The sequence below is a fragment of the Kryptolebias marmoratus genome, linkage group LG22, assembly GCF_001649575.2.
Source record: "Kryptolebias marmoratus isolate JLee-2015 linkage group LG22, ASM164957v2, whole genome shotgun sequence".
NCBI classification, from domain to species: domain Eukaryota; kingdom Metazoa; phylum Chordata; class Actinopteri; order Cyprinodontiformes; family Rivulidae; genus Kryptolebias; species Kryptolebias marmoratus.
The window spans coordinates 10,701,891-10,727,801 of NC_051451.1; the positions used below are offsets into that span (position 1 = coordinate 10,701,891).

General features: G+C 38.0%; 1 protein-coding gene across 3 annotated transcripts; it reads right to left on the reverse strand.

The window, feature by feature from the left end:
* Nucleotides 1–418: 418 nt before the first annotated feature.
* Nucleotides 419–20,870, reverse strand: LOC108239119 (cGMP-dependent protein kinase 2). 3 transcript variants are annotated; one of them, XM_017421630.2, is made up of 20 exons: nt 20,668–20,870; nt 20,220–20,392; nt 19,257–19,622; nt 17,065–17,231; nt 15,506–15,619; nt 14,782–14,887; nt 13,892–13,955; nt 13,665–13,742; nt 12,251–12,345; nt 10,768–10,836; nt 9,224–9,322; nt 8,928–9,075; nt 8,475–8,611; nt 6,133–6,222; nt 5,734–5,875; nt 5,154–5,317; nt 4,331–4,453; nt 3,884–3,946; nt 3,709–3,775; nt 419–2,292 (listed from the first exon to the last, which is right to left on the reverse strand). In XM_017421630.2, exons 2-20 carry the CDS (start codon nt 20,339–20,341, stop codon nt 2,197–2,199), a joined length of 2,310 nt encoding a protein of 769 aa, XP_017277119.1. In that variant the 5' UTR covers nt 20,342–20,392; nt 20,668–20,870; the 3' UTR covers nt 419–2,196. The 3 variants fall into 3 exon arrangements, 2 of the variants coding, with proteins under 2 accessions (XP_017277119.1, XP_017277118.1); XM_017421629.2 differs by having other exon boundaries at nt 20,220–20,449; XR_001808699.3 differs by lacking the exons at nt 419–2,292; nt 3,709–3,775; nt 3,884–3,946 and having other exon boundaries at nt 5,154–5,313; nt 20,220–20,449.
* Between the last annotated feature and the right edge of the window lie 5,041 nt (nt 20,871–25,911).

A 25,911-nucleotide genomic window follows, 5' to 3' on the forward strand; every position in this document is an offset into this window, starting at 1 on the left:
AGGGATGTTTTTTTAAGACAGCACAGGCTCTGTGTAAAGTTTATGGTATATGTTTATGTTTAGGATGTCAGACAACTGTGTACGAGTCGCATGTCGCAGTACTCATACTGCATAAATACTGCATATCCAAATGTATTTTTCAGAATAAAGATAATTAAAACTATGATGAATCAGACTGATTTGTCCTTGGGGTTGATGGAAACTGCATGCAAAAACAGAGAAGAACTGCACTAAGATAAGACTACGAAACAACGACAAGTATGATATCAGTAATGGATTTATTACGATAATTAAAATTAATTGACATGACTCCGCGGGGTGTTGATAGAGCAGTTGTATTGCTGCAATGTGAATAAATAAGGAGAATGAATAAATAAATGATAAACTAAAGTAAAAAGGTAGGTACGTAACACAAGCAATTGTTCAAATATGTTTGATTAAAGTATATTTTATGTATATCACTTCTTCATAATTCAAGAAAAAGGAACAAAAACACATTCGTTGGTACATATTTTTACAATACAAGTTATAACATTGGTCAGAAGAACTCACTGCACTGCATCATTACTGTGCACTTCAGTTCAACATGTACAGATGACTTGTTGTGCTCTGCTGCCTTTAAGCTCCAGCCTGCAGCTCCCTCTGCTGACAACTATACAGTCCAGGGAAGGATGCACATACACAGGTGTTTTCCAGTGGCCTTAACACCACAAATGTCTATGAAAGCATGCAGCACCAACACCATGTCATGTTCTCTTCAGGTCTAAAATAATTAACAAGTGCAGAAAGCAACAGATTAGTCCAAGTAACAAAACCCTGGAATTCCTGACTTTTTGTTTTTTCCTTGCATGTATAATGTATTATCCAAGTCCGTACAAATATATGTTGGGCACATACGGAAAAGAAATTGACAAAAACAAACAAGCAAAACAGCATTTTGGAGGCTCTGAAAGACCTGATGACAGAATAACCACAAAATGTCAGTTTTTGCAACCATAACTTTCACTGTTATATGAAAACTGGAATAAATAAAATAGTGCTCGCTTTAACTGTTAGAGTTGTGTTCAGTCTTGAGTTTTAGTTTACAAATATTTCAGTGTATGCGTCTGTAATGTGCATCTTTGGTAGTGAATATAATAATGCTCTTTGTGTTCTTCCTCCCACAACAAGCTTCTAAACACAAAACCACCCAAATAACTGTGGCCATGAAAAAAAATACCAATAAACAAACACACAAGGACCAGAATTACAGTGTTGGATCAAACTGAACATTGTTTTAGTCGTGAGATTGGGAGGAATAAATTAAGACTCTGCAGTGTTTGCCAGAATCCACCTACTGTTGAAGACAAGAAGAAATGTGTGGCATTACACCTACGGCAAAACTGGTGAACGACTAAAAATGATCAGTTGTTGTAGTTTCAGCACGAAACTAGAATAAAAACATCAGGAAAATAGTGTTTGGGATCTAAACGATTGTAAGGTGGCATCTCTGTGGATTAGAGCAGAGGTGTCTCAAGGTACCAACACAACCCAGGAAATTAATATCTGGGGTTTAAAAGTGAAATGAGCACTTTAGACTTTTTATAATGAAATTACAAAACCACTGTATAAGAATCACTGCCTCTGCCTGTCTCTTAGCCGGTCAAGGTCTCTCTGGACATTAACTTTCCAACAGGTCGTCAAAAAGATTTCTTTGTTTATGTTTTTAGCAAAAAAATAGTGCAATATATCACAGTACTGTGAAATAACAATAACAGTCTTACTCAGCCTTTTACAAGATGACTGATCACAGTGCAAGTGTAATCTGAGAACTCCTCAGCTTCGAGATTTGAGTGAGATTTCATCATAAGAAAGTTTAAGGGTTTATAATTTTATCACGTTTATTTTTTGACTTTTAGTAAATAAAGGCATGAAGGAGTCACACATTATGTCCTGGTTGATCTGTAACACTAAAACACTGAACCCTCAAACCTCCAGACCCAAACCTTGACTTTAGAGCTGCTAAATACACAACACTGTGAAACTGTATAGCTATATGCTAACTTCTGTCCATATGTTTCAAACAAAAATGTATAAATCATGTTTCAGAACCCCAATCGGTACTTTCAGTTTCAGGACAAATGCCCCCAACCATTGATTCCTGTTCAGACTCACGGGGAGTGAGTCTTTGGTGTTTAAAGTCTGTGATCAGAATCCTCAGAAGTCCTTATCCCATCCAGACAGTTCATCAGGAGGATCCTCGGTGTCAGGTGGGAATACATCAAAATAACTGTGATCCATCGGGCCTTTTAGCTACAAAATTTTAAAAAAGAGAGAGAAAGAGATCAGTCAATTACAAGGTTTCCAGGTATTTTTTAATTTTACCATTTCTACATGCACTTGCTGATTATAGACTTGCAGTTTTACATGGAATCAGATGCAAAGTTAAAATATTTTATAGGCAACTTAAAATCAGTTCTTGACTTGATTTTCAGTGTCTAAACTTGAGCTAGCGAGGACTTCTGTGTTATAATCTTCATGATTATCACGATGTTCACACAGTGTGTGAGATGATGAGTTTGTAAATTTGCCCACTTACAAAAAAAAAGGAACAGCCCCAAATTCTTATAATAGTTTCTGTCATGAATGGTGGAGAGCGAGAGGAACCCAGAGCGCAGACTCATACTTAAGGAAACAAAAATTCATTTTTAAATAACCTTACAAAACAAAAGGAAACAAAAAGGCTGGCGTGGCAGCCAAAACTAAACTAAACTAAATACAAAACAGCAAGGCACGGTAAGGTGGAAACATGAATTAACACGGACCAAATGACACAGACGGTACCTGAAGCAATGAACTGGCGAGGGAATGGAGAAAATGGGTGGGTTTTGAAGACAGGAATAATTATGAGAAGTGGGCACAGGTGAGTGATTACAAGTGAAGGCAGGTGGAGATGGGCGTGGCAAGTAAACAAGTGCAGACAGAGGAGGAGTGAAAGAATAATGACAAAACCAGAAAACATAATAACAAAATAAACCTCGAAACAAAACAAAACCCAAATACTTACAGTTTCTTTATAATGAGAGAGACCAAAATAAATAAAAGAAAAATCAACAATCCAGACAGAATTCTGGTTCCAACATACAGTACTGGGCACATAACCACTGTGTCATCATGATGGCATAAATGCGCAGAAATTAACTGAGCTTATTTCTGCCCTCTTATAAACAGCATCTTGTTTTCCCCGATTGGACAATTTATCTGTTAATGAAAATTGAATCCAGAAAGCTGATGGTTTACATATTGTATGATGAAATGTTTCAGTTTTTATGATAGCCACATATAGCAAATTGTTACTTTAATTTCCAAACTGTACAATGCATCTTTGTTGGTAATTATTTATTTATTTAATTATTGTACATATTATCTATTTGATACAAAAACTAAACACGACCAACCAAAAGCCTGTTTGTTTTGACATTATTCAACAGTTGTGTCCCAGCTTCAATTAAATCAAACAGTTGGTAGAGAAACAACCTAATAGTAAGTATTTTATGCAAAAGTAGGAGCTGTCCATGGTAAAACTGTACAAGAGGGTTGTTGTACCAGATTATCAACTCACCTTGTATTATTACCATTTCACCAGTAGTTCATCAGTGCTATCACTCACTGAGACCTAAAATATTTACTATACAGATGTATTTGGATCTTTCTCTGACCAAGTCTTACCTGTCTCCTCAGTGGAGACAGAAGCTGGCGACATCTCAAACCATCCCAGTTAAAGCCTTGAAACCATCTAAAAGAAACCAAAAAAAGTTGTAGTCTCTATAAAATGGATTCTTATTTAGCTATTATTACTAGTTCAAGTAGGAAGAAGGCTTATATGATCTGTACAAAAACTTACTTGTGTTTCTTGATGTCCAGTACACCATTCTTTTTGTTGCCCAGCCTCTCCACTGGATTTATTCTGTTTAAAGAGGGGGGAAAAAAGTTATTTTTGTCTGTATTAAAACAAAAACCAAAACATAAACTGGAAAGAAATTACCAGTAATTTATTTGATTATTTAAAAAAAATGATAGGTTTGAATCTCAAGAAATAGCACAAAAAAATAATAGTGACCAAAGATTTTTTCATAACATCAAATAAGGATCTTGAGTCTATATATTTACTGTTTATCTCAGTGTTGCATTTGGTATTACTGATTTTATCACAACGAGAAACTGGAAGCTGTTAGAAGGAAAATGTTTGCTCAACAACACTAATGAGAGTGGGATTCATTCAATATTTTGACTGACATAAAGCCATAATGTGGTATCCACACATCTAATTAGTCCATTGGATTTGGCGTACTTGCACAGTCTTCTGATGAGGTCGTCTGGTCGCTTCCCTATTCTTTTAGGAAAATCCACTTTCTCGATGCCATGGAGGACCATGGTGTAAATCTTTATGGGGTCTGAGCCAGAAAAGGGTGGGCTGGAACAAAGATAGCGCAACATTTCAAACTATTCTTTGTAACACTTTTTTTGTGTGAGTTTGGATAATATAACTAAAGCAAGATATTACTTGTAATAATAAGTTGTGTTGAGTATGCACGTTCTTCTCTGATGATTTGAGTTTTCTCTGGCTACTCCTGGCTGCTCCAGCGGTCCAAAAACATGCCCATTTGGTTAACCAGTGATTCAAAATTGCCTCAGGTGTGAATGTGTCAGTCATGGTTATGTTTCTTTGTGCCCTATAATAAGCTGGTGACCGGTCCAAGGTGTCCCACCTGTTGACTGCTGGAAAGCTCCAGCACCCCAAGACCCCATACAGGATTGATTGGGTAAAGAAAATGAGTGAGCGAGTAAAACAATAAATCAGATCATCTGCCATGTCTGACTTAGTTTACTGCTGTTTTGATGACATTCAGTCGTTTCTTCCAACAACCCCTGGCAAAAGGTTTGGAGTCACCACTCTTGGGGGATGTTCTTTCAATTATTTAATTTTGTATAAAAAATAAATAAATCACAGTCATGCTCATGTCATCATTTTTTAAAATTCCAACCTTCCTCTGTGTTCATACAATATTGTGACAGAACTCACAACTATGTGAGAGTTTGAAACACAAACAACTTGGTTTTCAGAAATGAAAATCCTAGCTGCAGATTCTGAAAATTCAACCTGGTTCGCTTACTTTCCAGTGAGAAGTTCAAATATGAGGATTCCCAAGGACCAACAATCAGCCCCAAAATCATGGCCTTTGTTCATGATGACTTCTGGCGCCACGTACTCTGGAGTCCCACAGAATGTCCAGGTCTTTTTTCCAATGCCAATCTTTTTAGCAAAGCCAAAGTCTGTCTGAGGGCATATGGAATAATTATAAGTACAGGAAAAGCTTGAAGAATGTCTCTATAAAATGCAGTGTGCACTGTTCAAATATAGTTTCAAATCCTTTCATTATATAATTCAATAACATGACAGAGACATGGGTGAACATACTCAGGCTAATCAAAAATAAATAAATAACCTAAAGTCTTTATTACACACCTAAAACCCTATGGTAGAAAAACCCAAAGTACGATTTGTTCATTATTTATGCAACCTTATGCCACAATGGAAGCATTTTAGAAGCAGTTGTACAAGTTTCTGTCTAAAAAAGCTACTTTGAGTTGCCATCCTCCAGCATACCAACTGTGTCACAGCTGGAATTAAATACAACAGTGTCCATTGTCCAACTGAATCTGGGCCTAGAGATATTTCAGGAAGCGGCTTACCATTTTAATGTAACCTTCTGCATCCAGTAAAAGGTTTTCAGGCTTTAGGTCTCTATAGACAATGCCCATCGAGTGGAGATAATCAAAGGCCTCTAAAACACAACCAGTACAGAACCTGGTTGTAGGCTCATCAAAATAACTCCTAGGTTAGAAAGAAGTTAGACAGAATTAGACAAACAATCAAATAAATGACTTTATATATCCTGTAAAAACATACAAATGAAAACATTACAACTTTGTCTCTTCTCTCTATCATGTTTTAACAACTAATTCTAGTTTTTCCAACTCTTACTTGGTTTGTCTTATTAACAAATTAGTCCTAATCTAATTTGAAAACTCGTAAGCAGTGATTTTTTAATACAATCATTGAATGAATAAAGTAAAAGGACATACACTCACATGTCTCGTAGCACAGTCCACAGCTCTCCACCAAGACAAACTTCCAGCAGCATGTAAACAAACTTTTTGTCCCGAAATGTTCGAAATAACCTGAAAGACGTTCACAGCCATGTACATTATTTGGTGTGAGAAAAACACAAATGCTTATCTAACTATTTTCACAATTTAGCCTAAAAAATATGTTAATTTTCAACCATAAACTAAACTATAGTAACAATAAAAAAAACAATTCCAAAGTTTTGTTATATGCTCTTGACTTGTAAGAAAAAAAACTTCAATTGCCAAGTACAGCGATCAACTTTGACGAGCTCTGAAAGTTTTTCATTTACTCTGCATGGCATTAACTTGACTTCTGGTAATAATAAAAGGAACCTTGGTGTTAGTTTTGACCAGGATATATTCTTTACCACCACAACAAAATGTTACCAGGATGGTTTTCTTCCACAACAATGTTACTAAAATTAGAAACTTCTTGTCCCAAAATGATGCAGAAAATGTAGTCTATACATTTATCTGTTAGGTTGCACTATTGTAACTCCTTATTACCAAGATGTTTGGAAAAATGATCTACAGTTTCAGTTTTAGTTATGCAAGACTGACAACCACTTATCTTTTAAAACTAGGTTTCCTGAGGTATCCGTTAGTTATGCTGCTATAGGTTTAGACTGCTGGAGGACAAACTGTTACATCTCCTCTCTCTGCTGTCTTTACTCTCTCTAGTCTCCATGTTTGTACATGCAATTATTGCTGATATTAACCTTCTTCTCATTTTTTCTCCTCATAGAAACCACACCTAGCCCAACGCTTCTGTGCTTCTCTGGTTCTCTTTCCTGTCCTCTCAACCCCTAGCTGGTCAAGACAAATGGCCATTTACCCTGAGCCTGGTTCTGGCTCTGCTAGACATTTCTTCCTGTTAAAAGAGAGTGGTTGCTTTCCACCTTGACAATTTTTATGTGGAGTGGAGGCTGGCATCAAAACCACCTACAATGGGCATGTCAGCATACACACCACACCAAGGAGCAATGGCACCAATTTGCGCCAAGTTGGCCTGGTTTAATGAATTGCATTTTTTTCTGCATCATGTTGACAGCTGGGTTCATGTAGGTCCCTCACTTGGGGAAGACTTGGCACCAGAATAAACTATGGGAAGAACACAAACCAGCCAGAGGAAGATTTGGACAATATCCTGCTTGGAAATGTTGGGTTCAGCCATTATGTTGACTCTACTCTGACTAGTTCCTCCTACCTAAACATTGTTGCAGATGATGCACAGCACCTCACAGAAACTGTTCCCTGATCACAGTAGCCCATTTCATCAAAATGTTTTGCCTTGTCACCCTGCAAGAATTGCTCAAGAGTAATCTGAAGACAAAGGCAAGTTTGAGGTGTTGACTTAGCAAATATCGAATGTGCTGGACTGACAGGTTCAATCCAAAGGACTCCCACCTCACCACTTTGATGAGTTAAATAATCAGCTTCTCCCAGCAAAGTGTCAAACACCACAGAATTCCTTCAGAGATCTGGGGGTGTTCATACTTCAAAAAGTCAACGGTGTTTTGGCACAAGCTCAATATTAGACAAGTGCTCATATGCTTATGGTTGAGTGTTGCATTTTTTACTCAGAAATGTGACCTCAGCACCTTGCCATGCAGGGCAGTGGTGGCAGGAGCCGTACTCGCTTTCCTGAGAAAGTAAAGGAATGAGTCAGCATTCATCATCCTCTACACATTTTACTTATCAGTACGGGAAATGTGGAGCTTGAAGGCCACTGCTACCGCCTAAACACAATGATGTCCAGATTTAATTTACTGATACATTTGTTTTCAAATGGCTCATTCTGTAAACTGTACAATCCATAACACCTGAGACTTTTTGTACTTTTTATTTTGACACCAAGACTGTTCATGAAATCAAAAGCAAAAACAGTGCTGAGGACCCCATGAAACATTTCATAACAAAAAGGTAAATCACATTTTAGATAAACTTTTCTTTTTGAATAGGAGACACCAGCTAGCTTACATAAGGCCTTTGTTATTCAAAGTCATAGTCTAGATAAATTTCAGAGAAGAGGTGGAAACTGGGTCAGCGGCATTCTCCGAGACAGCCCTTAGCAACTCCACCGAGAAACTAATAACCTGAGCTTCACACATTTTGTCTCCTACTCAGAGAATACAAACGTTTGTAGAAAGTTCATCTCTGGGGCCTAAATTATTCACATTCCTTAAAGTTTCCACTGGTTGTGGTTATGCAGATTAAAATAAATGTTGTGACCCTCTGTCTATATAAGGCAGTATCGGGTTTAAAATGCAACTAGAATGTGTGATGTTGGATGCGGTCCACACCTTATGATAAAAGCCGAGTTTGTTTGCTGAAGGATGTTTTTCTCAGAGTAGATGTGCTCCTGTTGTCTGGTATCCACAATGTGCTTCTTCTTAATGCACTTTAGAGCAAATGTGATATCTTCATCCTTAAGCTTCACCTGACAGACAGCAGAAAGGAGCTTGATGAGTTCTTTTTACCTCGGTAGTCAGATATGGGAACAAAGTCACGTTCAACTTTGCAGTGTTCAACTCAAATATCAATAGAATACAAGCCTGTAACATTGTGGTTTTAAGGATTCTATGTATTCAAAACTGTAGCAACATGTTTCCTAATAGAGGAAACAGTACCATGTATGTAACATGCTACTCACCAGCTTTGTCTTTTCTTAGTATGCAAACAAAATTAGTCCAAATATTCTGCCTTTTTTTTAGCGAGAGAAGCTGTCAACTGAAGGTTGTTTTTATGTTGCTCACCAGCTCCACTCGCCCAAATCCACCCACACCCAGTGTAGCTACGACTTCGAACTCCTGGAAAGGCTGCTGTGCGGGCAGCGCAGCAACCCTCTCCTTCAGCTTCTGCAGCTCCTTGCTCTCTGCAGACTCAATCTGATGTGAGTGCGGACTGAGAGAGGAATAATGCAAGCACAAGATTACATTTTGACTGATCTCTGTCGGTCCCGGTTCACTACCGAACTGGAAATATTGAATGAATAAAAATGAACCGTAATGAAAGGCCATAAATCGGTTTGTTTCGTCACCCAGTTACTCACAGGGCATTTCTCCTTTCATCGCTCCTGGAGAGCTCTTTCACATATTCTTTTAGGTAAACCTGAAGCTCCTCATAAGTTCCCACCATCTGGATGAAATTGCTAAAACAGGAGGGGGAAGAGAGAGGGACAGTTTGACCTAAATATGAATGTAGTTAAAAATTTAGAGCTACCGCTTACAAAAGCAGACAATACTGTTTCTGTGGGACAGTTTGACTTCAAAATCAAGTTTTACTTTTAGTGGACATGCAGCCAGTAATCTATGTACAGATGACATTATTTGTACTTTTTGAAGTGAGCATTTTGTTTTTGGTTGGTTTTACCTCCAGTTGTTCTTGTCTCGTTTGATTCAGTTTGTTAAAATGTTGAGGTTTTAATAATTGGTTACTGCTTGTAATGGCCTTTTTTTCCAGGTTTTTGTTTATTTAAATGACCTTCGCTGCTGGAAATCATGTTTTTCACCACCTAATCATTACACGATTTTTATATGAAAAAGTAGTTTTATTCTAGAACTGCTGTGAAACACTGGCAGTATTAAAATCATAAATTACAGATTTGAGGGTCTCAGGTTGCTCAGCAGACCTGTGAGCAACCTGGCCCATAGCCCAGACTCACCAGAAAACATGTAGACGGTATTATTTCCCACATCTCCATCATGTAGCAGTGCCAATATTCATGACTGTAAGATGGTAACATATGATTTAGCATGTAGTTTTGGCAAACTTAAAGACTTTCATCTGCTACTAGGTTTATAATCCATTGATAAACCAAACTCTCTAACCCTGAGACAGGTTCTAGAGCACTTGATCTGAGTTAAAAAAAATAATCATGACATAAATCTGGGTATGTTTCAGGTCCACCAGGACCCGGACTACCAGACTTAGAGACAGTTTCTTTCTCCAAGCCATAATAATTTTGGACACACACATGCATTGACACACTTATCACAGCCACACACTGTTGTACACATAAACACAGACACCTTGCAAGTTCATAAAAGTCTATATTTAATATTTTTTAAGCATTTTTACATTTAATGTACATGTTGTTATGCTGTGCTGTGCACCAAGCAAACTTCTGTTCAAGCACCTTGGGAGAGGCTCTGCAGTTTTGTTGTACTTGTGACAATGACACTAAAGCTGCATTTATTCATTCATTTATAAAAGGAGGAAAAAATACACGAGGTGAACAAAAGAGACCTCTTTGTTTTATCCCGTTAGGGAGAAATAATGTTTATGTGCAACATTTACATGATGTAATTCGACATGATTTTTTATATAGCCAACTTTTGAGAACAGACGTATGAACATTAAATCTTGTTTAATGTTAGGAAGTGCTAGAATAAGCATAAATGACATGTACCAATAGATACTGATTCTTAATCCCATAATCAGCAGTTACAAAGCAAACCAACAGCAATTCTAGGACGAAGGAGAATTTATTGTTTAAATAAAATAAACACTGACTTAACATGAGTAAGTAAACATCAGTAAGATATTCATTTTACTTTTACATAATTAAGATTATGTTAGAATTATGGTACTTACTCTCTGTCCACTACGAGGCACTGTGTGTCATTCTCACTGCAGATGATGTTGGCTGATCGAACATCCTCACTGTAAAAACACAAATAAAGTTAAGACAAATAAACACAACCCAAACCTGTAATGAACAGCAGATCGTTGAAAATGCTGCTGGTAAAATTGAATAAAGAGAGCTTTTTAAAGAATTAAGTTGTGATTATTTGCATGTGTATAATAATAACTGCTCATTATCATTATATACAGTACATGTATGTTTCCATCTCCCCTCTGAGTTTGAGGGTCATACACAGCTGTAACAAGAAGTTAGAAGGTCAAAAACAGGGACAGATTATGCAGAAAGGCAAATGGATGGCATGAACTTTGATGCAGAGAGTGAGGGTCAAATTACATGAATACCAAGAGCCATGCAAAGGAGGGTGGCTGTAAATATAGGTACACGTTCAAAACAAAGCAAGCTTTCCAAAACAACTTGGCTAAATCCAAGAAGACACAAGAAAGCTTACACAAATATGGAAGGTATGGATGAGCAGAGGATGAGGGGGACAATGAAGATAAATAGGGACGGTAATGGAACGAGTTTTTGAAAAGTATAATGAACACCCTGTAGGTAGACAAGCCTGGTATGAAAGCTGTGTTTGAACATACAGTGGTGGTAAAGACAAATTAGGACCAATATAAAGCCAAATGAAAAGAAAAAGAATATTTGAAAAAAAAAGGAAAATGCAAAATCAAAATTTCATGTGTTTGGCTGTGACGAATTTGAGTTTAGCAACCATGAATTCCAAAGTCAAATGTAGCTTAAATATTGTCACACTTCATGTCTGCTCTGTCCCCCCCGCCCCCATCTCCTTGTCTGATTGCAGAAGCAGTTCTTGGTGAGCAGGTGCTGAGTGTCAGCTGTTTCCATTCTCAGTCACCCTCTTCATTTAAAGATAGAGAGTGTCGCTGCTTAAGAGTGCAATGACCCCTGCCTGCTGCCTCTGTTGTCCTACCCTGGAGGATCTGTACCCTGGCTCAGTATCATCTTCTGACTGACTTTCTGCCTATAAAGCACTGTTTTCTTTACTACGTTCCTCTCATATTCACCATAAAGTACCATAAATAAACAAATGGCACGGAAAACACAATGAAGCTTATTAAAATTTATAAAAAAGGACAGCTTTAAACATCTTTCTTTAGTGGCCAAGGTGAGCCCCTGCTTCTGCATGCAACTCAATCTTTAATGCACTCCTTGAACTTTTATTTCATATGATTCTACATCTCCTCTAAATTCAGGGGTTCTGACTCATTAAAGTGAAAAATAAAACAAAAAGCTGGCAAATAAGCCTGCCTACTCAGCCATGCAGTTAAGGTTACGGGTTGTGGTTAGTGTGGGATGAGATTTACCAGAGAGAGACAGAGGTAAAGAGCAGTGTCATCAGCACTGTGCCTGTAAACAGAGCTGAATTTTAAAGTCTTGTCACCTTTTCTGCAGCTTGCACCCTACCTGATAAGAGCTTTTTCTCCAAAGTAGTCCCCGACTCCCAAGGTTTTGATTTCCTGAGGTTCAGCAAACCCCTCGGTGCTTTGGGTGACTATAACCTACGTATAAAATAAAGTAGAGCAGTAAATACTGTATGTTGCCACTTATTTGTTTCTCATTTGCAAGAAAGGCTGATTGTCTTACTGTGTGACTGTACTCTAATACAGTATATTAGATTACCATGCACGGCCAGTTGTCATGTGAATTTTATTGCCTGCCCCCATGAAAGAAAGCCAGTCATGTGTCTCTTTGTTTGTCTGCCTGTTAGCAAATTATTTCATGAACAAGCAAAGGAAATTTGATGAAACTCTCAGAAAGTAATCATTGAATGTGCATCTTACTGGTCAGATTTTGAAGTCCACCCAGTTCAAAATGGCTGTCACAGCTAATCAAACTTAACACACACACAAAAACGTAGTAATTCTGTCAATGTTACAAATATTGAGCTAAAATTTGGTGTGACAATATCTGAGAGTTATCCTCATCAAAAACTCCAATGACTAAAGACTCAGATGAGATCTTTGGTTAAAATTATTGGAGTCAATCTTGTCTGACTATTAGCAAAATAAATCTCAGGAACTAGTAAACAGATTTTAACGAAAGTCTCAGAAAACAAATAATTGATTAAGTCAACCCAGTGAAAGATGGCCTCTATAGCTAAATGACCTAAACAAACACACAAATACCTATAGCTCAGTCAATTTTACGGGTATTGAGCTGAAATGATGAGGTAGTGGTTAACAGATTGTGCAGCACCTTTGTTTAAACTTTGGCATGCAAGGTGGAGGACAATACAGTGACCTGAAATTCAGTCATACGAAAACACAGAAGTTTAGCACTCTTCTGCATGAAAACACATCAGGAAGAATGAGATGTGAATTTATGAAAGGCTGTTCTGGATGCCTGAGGCCAACAGCTTTGCCTCAGCTTGGAAAATTGTGTGACTGGTTAAAGTTTTATTGAGAATAAGACACTAGAAAAGAAGTAACCCAACCCCAACCCCTCTTTTCTCTACTTACATCTCTTATCCAACCCTTTCATTCTGTTGCTGCCGTGATATTGTAATTTTGTTTAATCTACCTTTTTGCATCCAGTAAAGTCCTTGAAAACATTTAATTTGTTGTTATTTTTACCAGTGCCTTTTAAAATTTTGAAAATCACTGAATTACAAATAAAAACTTTTCTGGAAATTGCGATTGTACATACAGCATGTCTGTAACGTGTTACTAAAGTAGCAGCTGCTGCCAGTAGCACTAGTTGACTTGTATTTCTATATTCATGTATATAGTTTTTTTCTTAAAATAAAATCAGGTCTAATAAACTCAGAAACTTTATTTTCTTGAAGGTTATGTTTGACAAGATTGTGCAGATATCCTACCTCTCCTTTTGCAATAATAAAGAAAGTGTTCCCTTCTTCTCCTTCTCGAATGATGTACTCCCCTTTTTCAAAATAATCCTGGAAAAAAAATCAGAAATTTAGTTATTTATTGTTCCACCAAAGAAAAATAAGAAAAAGGTGAGGCATTTTATAAAAAAAAACGTTAACAAAACTGTACAAATCTAACTTCTTGTACAAAGTAAAGATTTGAAGTTGGAAATCCTCACCACTTCAAGGCAATCAACAATCCTAGCCAGTTTTTCCTCAGGCAGTTCTTGCAGCAGAGAGACACTTCACAGAGAAACAAATCATACAAATGTTGAAGTATATAAGACGCTCTTACTGTGGTAATCTAATATTATTCCCATTTTGTCCGAATGTTTACTGATTTCCTGTGTTTTGGTGCCCTGAGCGCTGAAGGTTACTATAGCAGGATTAAAGAACGTGTGTTCCTCTTATTTTTGGTGTTTACTCAGAAAACAGCAGCTGCAGCAGCAAAGGCGAACTACGGTAAAAAACAAAACTCATCTTCTGCACACACATATCACATTTACAGAATAATCAGTGCCCTGCTAGGTAAGCTATTTTATTTGTCATCTCATATATAAGATAATGACATCAACTACTGACTTTCTTTTATTACTTCCACCAAGGAGGGTATGTTTTCAGTAGTGCCATCCTTGACCTCACGGGTCAAGGACGATGCCTATTGATTTCAGGGTCACATGGTAAAACATCAAGGTCACAGGTGACTCCTTTGTTACCTCCATCAAGGAGGTTCTATTTTTGGTCATGTTTGTTTCTTTGTCTATCTGTTAGCAAGTTTACCTTAAAACTAATGAACAGATTTGAATTAAATTTTCAGGAAATGTTGGGTTTGTCACAAAAAAAATCCCAATTGATTACATTTTTATGGTGATTCAGATCATGATCTGGATTGCACTATTTTTTATTTACGCTATGGCCTTGGTGGAGGTTTGCGCTCTCTGAGTACTTCTAGTTTAAGTAAGCAGTCGATGCCTCCTACAGCCCTGTATTGATAAAGATGTATTGTATATTATGTATCATTTACTGCCTAAGAGACAACAGTAACGCAAGCTTGCCAGCTGTTTTGTACCTGCGTAAAAAACTGAAGTACTCCTCGTGTCTGGCCTGTGTAGTCCTCATCATAATGGACTGGAAGGTCTGACGATCCAATGTCCAGATGTGAGACTGTAACACAGCTAAATGATTTACAACAAAACACATGAATATCATTGCACTTGTACTACCTGCAGTTCAATGTAAGGATGAACGCATCAGTGCAATTTATGTAAGATATGGGTAAATATTTTAAAGGATATTTAATAATTTCCTCAGGGAATACTTTCTAAAAGAGCATGGCAGCACGGCTTAGTTTTGCAAAGTTGTATCTGAATGAATCACAAAACTTCTGGAACAATGACCTTTGGACAGATAAGACCAGAGATGTTTTGCCATAATATGCAACACTGTGTTTGGTGAAAACTAAACACCTCAAACCAGCTGTCAGCATGGTGGTGGAGGGCTAATGATTTTGGTTTCTTTTCAGCCACAGGACAAACACCTTACAGTCATTGAGTCAACCATGTAAAGCTGTCTGTCTGACAGCTGAAGCTTGGAGCAAACTGGGTCATGTTAAAACAGGACCATGATCCCAAACACAGCAGTCTTTAATAAATTAAGACATGGTCAAATCTGTTCTGGTAAAGTTATTTTAGTAAAAATCTAAATTGAATAAAAATGAGCCAGACTTCACATAAGCGTTAAGATCCATAATTACTAAGTTTTTTTGTTTAGAGAAAAACGCTGCTGTCACTCACCTTTAACAGTGGCTGTTCTTTTACAGTTGTACAGGATGGCCAGTTCTCCAAAGGCTGTGCCGGGACGCATTTCCCCCAGCAGCTTTCCATTTTGGATCACCTCCAGTAAACCCTCTGTGCATGCAAACACAACACACTGACCAAACTTTGTATTTTTTATAGATTCATGCAACTGTTGGAAGATTCTTCCATGTTTGGGCTTCATAATGATATGATAAGAAGACGTGTAGATTTAACGAGATGGCATTCTTCCATCATTCGCTTTAGTTCTTGGGTCATTAGAAGGTGCTTGATAGGATCTTCAGCTAAAGAAAAAAATGTCTGAGGTGGTTTGTGGTTATTGCTGAGCAGAAGAAGAAACAGTATCAGGAGAAACTGATTGACACAGCAGTGGGTAATTTCTGATCAGTTTTCCTGATCAATAGCCAACTGGGACCCAGAAGGCTTCATTTGGTTTTTGTCTGAATACAGCCCTGATCTGCCTATAAGCTCCCTCCAGGAGAGACTGACTGAGAGGCATTCATTTCCATCCAGCCATCCATTTTCTTTACCCGCTTCTCCATTCCAGGTCACGGGGAGCTGGTGCCTATCCCTAGCAGCCACTGTGCAAGAGGTGGGGGACACCCTGGACATGTCGCAAGTCCATATATAGACAAACAACCATTCACACTTTCACTCACACCTAGGGACAATTTTACAGTCATCAATGAACCTAACATGCATGTTTTTGGGCTGTGGGAGGAAACCGGAGTACCTGGAATAAACCCACATGTGCACAGGGAGAACATGCAAACATGCAAACCCATACAATGATAATATCTCCCAATGCCTTTTTATGTGTTTGTATATCGGTAGACATCAGTATTTATCAGATTTTGTGTTACACACATTTATCTGAGCCAACCTGCCAGGACATAGAAGTAATTTCCAGCTTCCCCCTCTTGGATGACAAGAAAGGCCCCAGGCTGGGAAGTGATCCTTCAACCTTCTTGCTGGGAGGCAACAGCTCTAACCACTACACCACTGTGCCACCCGGCATTCATGTCATTGAATAAAAAAAGAAAAATAAACTTTTCAGCCATGAAAACCTGTGTGAAACTGTGTATCCTGGCAAGAACTTTAATAGCAGGGAGGGTTGGTTGTGACCCAGGATGTCACAGCAACAACAGCTGCTGGCAGCCGTGGTTCAGCTCATTGTGGACATTACTGACAGCCACAGCGAGCAGACCAAACAGAGGCTCCAACAACTGGAGCTTCTGCAGGCTTAGGCAGAGAAGACTGAGGTGCTACAGCAGCTGCTAGCTTGGTCAGAAGCCACATCAGCAGAAGACTGTCACAGAGCTACAAGTCTTTGAAAGACTGAAGAGTGGAAAAATGGCCAAAACAACAACAACTAACATATGAGAATTCTGAATTTGGATGTTTTCCCAAGCCAATCCTACTAAGGCCAATGCACTTCATACAATGATAATATCTCCCAATGCCTTTTTATGTGTTTGTATATCGGTAGACATCAGTATTTATCAGATTTTGTGTTACACACATTTAACTGAGCCAACCTGCCAGGACATAGAGGTAATTTCCAGCTTCCCCCTCTTGGATGACAAGTTGTCCATCAGCGTAAATCTTCTCATACATGGAGTCCACCATCTCCCTCATGTGCTGTGGCTCCAGCTTTTTCAGAAAGTCATTGCTCATGATGGCATCATTGATGAGCCTCCTGTTGCTGGAATGAAAACAGAAAAATGAAAATGAAATCATTTTTGTAAAATCCATGTTATTTTTTCATTAACTACAATGTCACATTGGTATTAAAGTGATTTGTTTATTTACAGAGTATATATGAAAAAAAACACTCCCATAATGTCTCTTTTTTGTATTTTTAATACAAAAATAAAATAAACTTAGTTACAACTTGCTTTTTGCTCATAGTCTTCCACCTTCTGCCTGTATATTTTTCTAATATTCAAAATGTATTGCATTATTTTTCAAGCCATTTTTGTAAGACTGCATGTTGTCGAGTTGCCAACCTCAGGGAAGCCATCCAAAAAGCCTGTTTTCTGTTTTTTTAGACAGAGCTGTTATGTCAATATTATTTTGCAGATATGGTTCTTGGATTCAAGCCGTTGCATTCATGTTGTTAGTTTCAATTTATTCAGCAAATTTTCCTTGCATGTGTTTATGTGTCCCTAATTATCACTTCACACAAACGATGCACCACTGCATTCAGTTAAAAGAGGCCTACTAATTGGGTCAAAGACTATTAGGCAAGCATAGGCAGTGTAATTGAGTCCCACAATGACCCAGTCTCAGCATTTAGATCCGATGACCTTTTGTCTCCTGTCTTGCCTCTCTGTTATTCTGCCATGCTAATAAAGCCTTTCAGATGAGGGGTTTGCCACAAAGGCTTGCATGAGCCTTCACTTCATTTTGTTGTTTTCTGTTTTTATTGATCATTGTTCATCCACCTGTTCGAATGACAATTGATTTGTTATTGATTATTGCTGAATTCAGTTAATTGAAGAAATGTATTTTGTGATTTTTCCCCACCCATTTTTAAAATTAACATTTTCTACAATGTCTTGCTTCCTTGCCTGTAGCTATTGCCCAATGCTATGAAGAGCAGATGATCATGTAATTGCTTGTGTGTGTGTTTGTCTGTTTGTTAGCAAAATATCTCATGCAACACTGGACAGATTTTAATGAAACTATCAGAAGGTGATCACTGGATGTACATCTACAACCGATTACCTTCTAGAGTCGACCCAATTCGAGATGGCTACCACAGCTCGTTGACCTTAGATAGCAAATACATGGCTCCTTTTCAGCCAGTTTCAAATATGTTGAGCTAAAACTGGGTGTGGCAGCAGCAGAAATGGATCCCCACAAAATACTCTGAGCGCTGAAAGATTGCACAACATCTTAGTTTAAAACCTTTGCATGCAAGGCAGCAGGCAATATGTATTCCTTCAAAGCAAATGCAAGTTTTTAATGTATTTGTTAAAACATCCTAGCAACCATTTGTAGCTTATATGACTACAAACAATGCCTACATTTTGAGGTCTAAATAATATGAGAATTGTAAAGTTTGGGGAATTAAAAAGAGTTTGTTTGGAAAGCTTAGACATCTCAAGTGTGGCAGCATGACACTGTAAGGTCAGTGTTCTGTAAGATAAAATCATTAAACATCATAAAACATACACAAAGGCACAAAACCCATTAAAAAAGATCAAAATAGCTGTTCTGTCATGTCAAATCCAACTTTCTGTGACTCATTTAAACTTTAAAGGATGTTTATACTTGAAGTATGTCTGAGCTATAGCGGTTTCTGGATCATTAATTGTGTAAGTGGAATGTTTTGCTGTTTCTTGTAAATTCCATCTACCCTTAGAGACAGGGTAAAAAGTTTGGTTATCCAGGAGAGACTCGAAGTAGAGCTGCTGCTCCTCCACATCAAGAGGAGCTAGTTGAGGTGGTTCGGGCTTCTGGTAAGGACGCCCCCTGGATGCCTCCGTAGGGAGGTGTTGCAGACATGTTCAACTGGGAAGAGACCCAGAGGAAGATCTTAAACCTCACCAGGAAGGCTTTGACCAGTGAGGATTTAGAGGGGCAAACCTTAAACAGTTTTTTTTTCTCTGCACTTTTGTTTGTTAAACTTTCATTATGTAATTCATGTGCCATGTGTAAACAAAAATAAAGAGGGAGGAGTTTCATATTCAACACACATTATGTGAGTGAGCATTCTACTTACTGTGAGTCTTTGCGGAAGGCCTTTGTGATGGAAACATCTGATGGTATGAATCCTCCACAGAAGTTGTCAGATGTTGGCTCTGCAGAGACGCCTTCCTTTGCTTTGAGCCTGCGGTGGACCTCCACAGCCACCCTGTGGAAGCGGCTCGGAGCTTGGTTGATGACACTAAAGCAACGACAGCTGCCGTGGTACAGGGCTGGGGGCAAGCGGCTCAAACTTTTGTTGTAGCAAATTGCATCCTGGAGCTTCTCGATCTGGGAGACCTTGGCTTGTAATTCTTTCCGCAGATGCTGCAGCTGGAGTTCCTGAGCACGAAATTCCTTTTCCCGGTGTGCCAGCTCTGCCTCTAAATGGATAATTCGCAACCTGTAAATAAGAAATGATTCAGTCATGGAGTATCCAAGATGTACCCTGCCTTTTGCTTGGTGGCTGCTGGCACCAGCTTTTCACAAGTTTGAATAGGATTAGACAGGTACAGAAAAAAGATGGATGTATTATATGTAAAATCTCAGAAATTACAAAGGGGTAATTTCTCCTAACTGTGTCTGTATGTAACACAACATACATGCCTAACAGAGAAACCCTGTAATGCAGTAGATCCCAGCCTTTTCAACATATGACACAAAATAACAGTGATAGAGACTTTGGTTTAAGTATTCCAACTTTGCTAATAGGCAAATTAAACAAGAACATATTGATAACATCAATGTTGTCAACAAGAATTACAATACTTTTATCAAATTATAACTATGCTTTTTGTCTCTTAAAGCAATTATGACTAAAATATGTCATTAGAAGTCTTTTTTAAACTTAGTTAATTTCCTGGAAATCATCTCAAGATCCCAAAGTTGGTGCTTCATGACCCACAGTGGGGTCCCATCTTCAACTTTGGGAATCTGTGCTCCAATTTTACAAGCTGCACAAAATACAGAAAATAAACATGCTATAATGTTTAATTCTAACCTAAGGATGTCTGTGTCCAAGCCAGGAGGTTCTTTGTGGATGGAGGCCAGGCAGCTGTTCTCCTCAGCCTGTGGGGCTTTTATCGAACCATTGCCCATGGCCAGGCGCTGCCCCGCCACCATAAGGATGTCTCTCACGTCAACCTTACCACAGCAACAGTCTTAGAGGACTCTCTGTAGGCAGGAAAGGTGCTCTTATTGTGGAAGTCACTCTTTTTTGAACTGTAAAACCTTCCATAGAAATAAAAAAGACAAGCACTAATTACTCAGACTTTTTATTTAACATTAAATTAAAACATTTCAAATCATTAACTTTACTGAACTCTGCTACAAACTATATGACCTTGGTTAGCTTTTACACAGCCTACTTAAGTGCTCAGAAAGAAATAGGATGCTGCACATAGCAGCTTGTAGTACACAAATATTAAAATATATTCAGCACAACATACCTGTCACTGCACTCAGTTATCCATCTGCATGTCTCAAATCAGTCTTCCTCCAAATCTGTTCAGTCTATATAAAGATTTTGAGAATATTGTTGGATAATGTGTTAGAGACAGGCTAAAGAATGCGTCCAAAATTATCCAGAGGGCTTCAAATGTTGAGAATTTCTTCTTAGTTTCATGTTGCTTCCACAACAGCCTACTCAGCTGCTGCTCACAAACAGAATGAATCCCTTCTTTGCTGGGAGGGATCTCTTGTGACTCTCAGATCTGCCAGTGATCTGAACGTATCTGGCAGCCCCTGGTGGCTGTATGGCGTTTTTGACAGACACGCAAACAAACACACAGAAAGAGAGGAGAAGGAGAAGTTTTGGGTATTAGATTGAAACATGTGGAAGCAGTATATTATTGTTTTGAATTGTTGAGACTTGCAGATAGTATAGTTGTGTTCAGACTGTCCATTCATTCACAATATAGTTCACTGTTTATTTAACTATACTGTGAAATGGAAACTTAAAAACCTGCCATTCAGACTGACAAAGAAGGAACTTATGACTTAGTGCTCCAGTGCTTACAGTATAAGGCCACTCATCCCACTATGACTCTGCAGCTGTTGAGTTCTTGGGTTTTTATCCTCATCCTTTTGCACATTTGGAGGCTTTACTCACTGTGAAAAGTATTTGCATTACGTATTGACTTGTCTATCCAGGGAAACAGTTCTGACTGAGCAGAGACTGTAAATATATTGCTTTGGCCATCTCTCTTTTGGTCATCACAAACGTTTGATTGGTTGTATTGTTTGGATGTGATGGTCTCTTTGGTGGCTTATTCTTTTCTTCCTGATGGGTCTGAGGCATTGCACTAGTGTGCCGGATTCAATCTTGGCACAATGACTGATCTGTTGTGCTTTTTTACATGTCTCATACTATACCTACGTATACTGTTGTACAAAGTGAAATGACTGGAAGGAAACATAATATAAATACAATTATTGGTCCCTAAACAAAGTACAACACTTGGTTGCCTAAGTGCGTGGCTTATTGAAAAGTGGGTGTAGAATTCAGGAGTATTTATGATGACTGATGTATTTAATCAAAGGTCAAACATTTCAGTGCACCTCATTTGCCTAACGGCATAGTTAGAGACAGTTTCAGTCAGGAGATGATTTCTCTTTCAGGGAACAGTAGTTGTACACATACCATTGTAACTTGTGTCATAAAGTTTTGTCAGAATTGTGTTGTCATCTTTAACACACCATGATGTTCACCTAAATGTCTATATTTATATATATTTATTTTTTTAGATTTGAGCTGTTTAGGTGGCTAAATATAGATTTTCTCCCTGATTCTCCAAACTAAAATTGTTGTTACTGCAGGTAAAACATTGACATTTCAGAAACACTTTATACAATCTTAATAAAAAAAACTGGATTATCTTTGTAAGACTGTTGTGTTTGAGACTGTTGTGAGATGAAAGACTGTTGTGCCATTGTGTTTAATAGCAGTCTAAAAACACAGTAAAGCTATTTGCTGGGTATTTTATCACTGTAACCATAAAACATCATAACCGTCTTATTCCCTAACTGGTTACAAATATTGAGTAAGAATGTTGGAAATGTGACAAGTGTCTTTGCAAAAGCTGGGTTGAAAGCTTAAAGTGATTGAACCAGTTAAAAGACACAAAGTAAAAGTACACCTCTGCAGATTTTCTTTATTATGAGTCAAATCATTTCAGTGTTTTAGTACAGAACAGTGAAACTGTCTGGTGACAACAGCTGCCATCTTTTGGATTATAAAAGTAAAAATATTCTTTGGAAACAAACAAAGAAACAAAAAAAACATGAAAACTTCAGAAACATTTTGTTCCAACACAACTCTAAACTAGCAGAGATTTATCGTTTGGACTGCAGTGAACACCTCGCCTGTGTTGATTTCAGAGAAACAAACTTTTACAAAAAAACAAAGTAAAACTATACAACTCATTTAAATGCCAACACTGTGCAGATATCTTCACAAAGGTCATTCAGCTGGTAAGCTGACTTTGCAGAAAAAGGATCAGAGTAGATCTCTCATAGTATTTTATCATCATTATAGGAAAAATGTATATAATGCTTCATACAGGATAAACAGTACCATGCAAATTCTTCATAATGCCCACTTATCCATCTTCAGACATTGTAATCTTAGAAAAAAGAAAAAAAATTCAAATCAAAATCTTAAATCAAGGGTTCTATTTTCACTAACACAAAGAAAGCTGTTTATATTTCTGCACATAATATATATTTTTTGCAAACAAGACTTTACGGATTTGTATAAACACACCATCATTGAAAGAAGCAGAGCAAACAAACAAACAACTATGGATCTACTGGTGTAAACACAGGCAGAATGTGATGAGGCACAAAAACATGATTGGTATCAAATTATTTAGTGTCTTTAGTTTGAAATATAGCTTTTAAATGATGGGATATTACTTTAAATGCCTTTTAAAATGTAGTTAAACAATGCCATTTGCTGATAGACTTGGAGATATCCATGCTAAAAATATGGGACTTCCACTGAAAGTTAAATTGATTTTCACCAAATGTATTTCTAAATCAACTCAGGTTATGTTGCATTTGTCTACATAAAGAAAAGCATGAACAACTCTTTGCTGAGATCAGTTCCAGGTATGAGGGAATCAACAAACTGAGGATGTAAATAACAAAACAGAGTTTCAAAGTGCCAGTGGTATAGAGCCCATGCAACTTACGTTAGAGAATCACATGATCTATGTTTATCTCTCATATTGTACAGCAAGCTTCCTTTGTTAGTTTATTGTGATGTTGTTATTCCAGTTAAAAATGGGAAAATTTCCCCTATAATCAAAAAAGAAGTTGTCTCAAAATCAGCACAAGGCTGTACAAATCAACTGTGTCAATAACAACAAAAAAAGGAGCAAGAACAGAATTAAAAAGCCGCAATAAGAAAAGAAAATTTTGTGCTAAGTATGTCGCTACTACAATTAAATGGGTTTTTGTGGTCCTCAGACTGGATCTGCCGGGGCCATAATAAAGGATGAAGAGACAATAAACTTAGACTCTTTAGAGGAAGTGTAAGTAGTAGTAACAATGTTTCTGTGACAGTTTTGAGTTTCCACCCTCTTGTCTATTGCCCTCCCATTGCCTGGGTAAACTTGGTCCAACGATGGATTGCCTTTTTGATGTGGGTCGCCCTTCTGCCTGAATGAAACTCCAGTCTGGGTCCAGTGTTGTGTTGTGTTGTGTTCCCCCACTTAAGCATAGTAGATTTCCAGTCATCAGAGTGTATTCACCCTTGCTAAAATCAACAAATGTTGGCAGAGAGGAATAAAAATCTCTGGATATGTTCATCACGAGGTAATGAGTCAGTTGTATGCATTTAACAACAACACCAGTTCTGGAAAAGATAGGTCAAATATAAATAAAAGCAGATAATTTGGTAATTTTTAAAAATTTTTTGGCAGCAACAGCTCTAAAAACAAAAGTTGAGACAGGGGCAATAAAGGGCTGTTAAAATAAGTGGTATGAATGAGTAACATTTTGCATCAATCAGGGTAACTGACAGCAGGTCAATAAGAGGACTGGGTAAAAAAAGAGCCTTTTAGAGAGTCTGAACCTCGGAGAAGTAAAGATGGGCAGAGGCTGACCAGTCTGAGAAAAACTGTGTCAGAAAAATGGTGAAACAATGTCACAATGATGTTCCTTAACAAAAAAATGGGATAACGTTGAATATTCCATCATCTAGAGTTCATGTTTAAAGCTTTATTGTGCATCAAAGACACCATATGTGAACACATCTAGAAATGCCTCCATCTTCTTTGGACCAAAGCTCATTTAAAATGAATTGAAGCAAAGTGGAAAATCTGGCAAGGCACCTTCAATGCAAAACAGTATTTACAGGTTTTCGAACATCATCAGCTCCCATCCAGACTGCATATTTTTCAGGGAAGACTTTGCAGATTCCAGCAAGACAACGCCAAACCAAGTCCTGCAACAATACAGCTGCAGGGTTTCATAGGAGAAGAGTCCAGGAACTGAACTGACCTGCCTGCAGTCCAGACCTCTCATCAATTGAAGCATCATGAAATGAAAAATCCAGCAAAGAGTCAGGACTGTTGAACAGCTAGAATCCTCCATCAGACAAGAATGGGACAACAATCCCTCCAAAACCTCCAGCAGCTGCTCTCCTCAGTTAATAGACGTTTACAGACTGATGTTAGAAGAAGAAGAGGAGATGGTTCACAATGGGGAACATGAACCTGTCCCAACTTTTTGAAGATGTGTTGCTTTAAATTCAAAATAATCTTTTTTTTTTACTAGTACAATATCTTAGTGGAGCATTGGAAACACATCACATGTAGGTAGGTAGGTGTTTAAATTTGATGTGTTTCCAATGTTCCATTGTGAAAAAATATGAGTTTATGAGATTTGTAAATTACCAAATTATGTTTATATTTACATTTTACACAAAGTCCCTACTTTTTCAGAATTGGGCCTGTAGGTTTTCAGCCATAGGGATGTGTCTCCTCCACTACATTTAGTAGGTTAAAAGGAAGACGACAACGATGGCGTAGAAACCGATTTCGGCAGGGAAACACAGTTCGACACAACTATCCACCTAACACACTTCTGCATGTCTCTGATTGCCTTCATCCTAAAATGCAAGTTCCCAGCATCCAGGGGGCTTAACAAGATTTGACAACAAGATTCATGTAGGGGTTTGGTGTGAGGCGCACAGACCTGGCTCAAACCTCAGAGCTCAGCCTGTAGTGTGATGTAATGATCTAAGGTTTTCAAAGTCTGAGAAAAATAAAACCCAACCAACCTCATTCACTAATGCTATACTGAATGCACACAGCTGTAATGCAATACACGACAAACTGACAACATGACAATACATAATAACACCAAAATGTTCTAGTATAAAACTCCAGACTTTTGATCATGCACAGACTGTCATTAACAAATATTGTGCACCCTTTCATGTGGAGTGTCTCCCGAGCTGCTACAATGATTGCCATTGTACACGGATACTCAAAACGCTGGTGTAGATTCTCAGTCATCCAGGCCATGGTAAATTCAAAAAAGGTTAAAAAACAAAAACAACTGGACTTCTATTCTGTAGTTGAAGACGTTTTGCTTCTCATCCGAGGAGCTTTCTCAGTTAACAAGACTCTCAGACAGAGGCTGGTCCACCCAGGACAAAACACCGAAACCCAAACTGAGCGGAG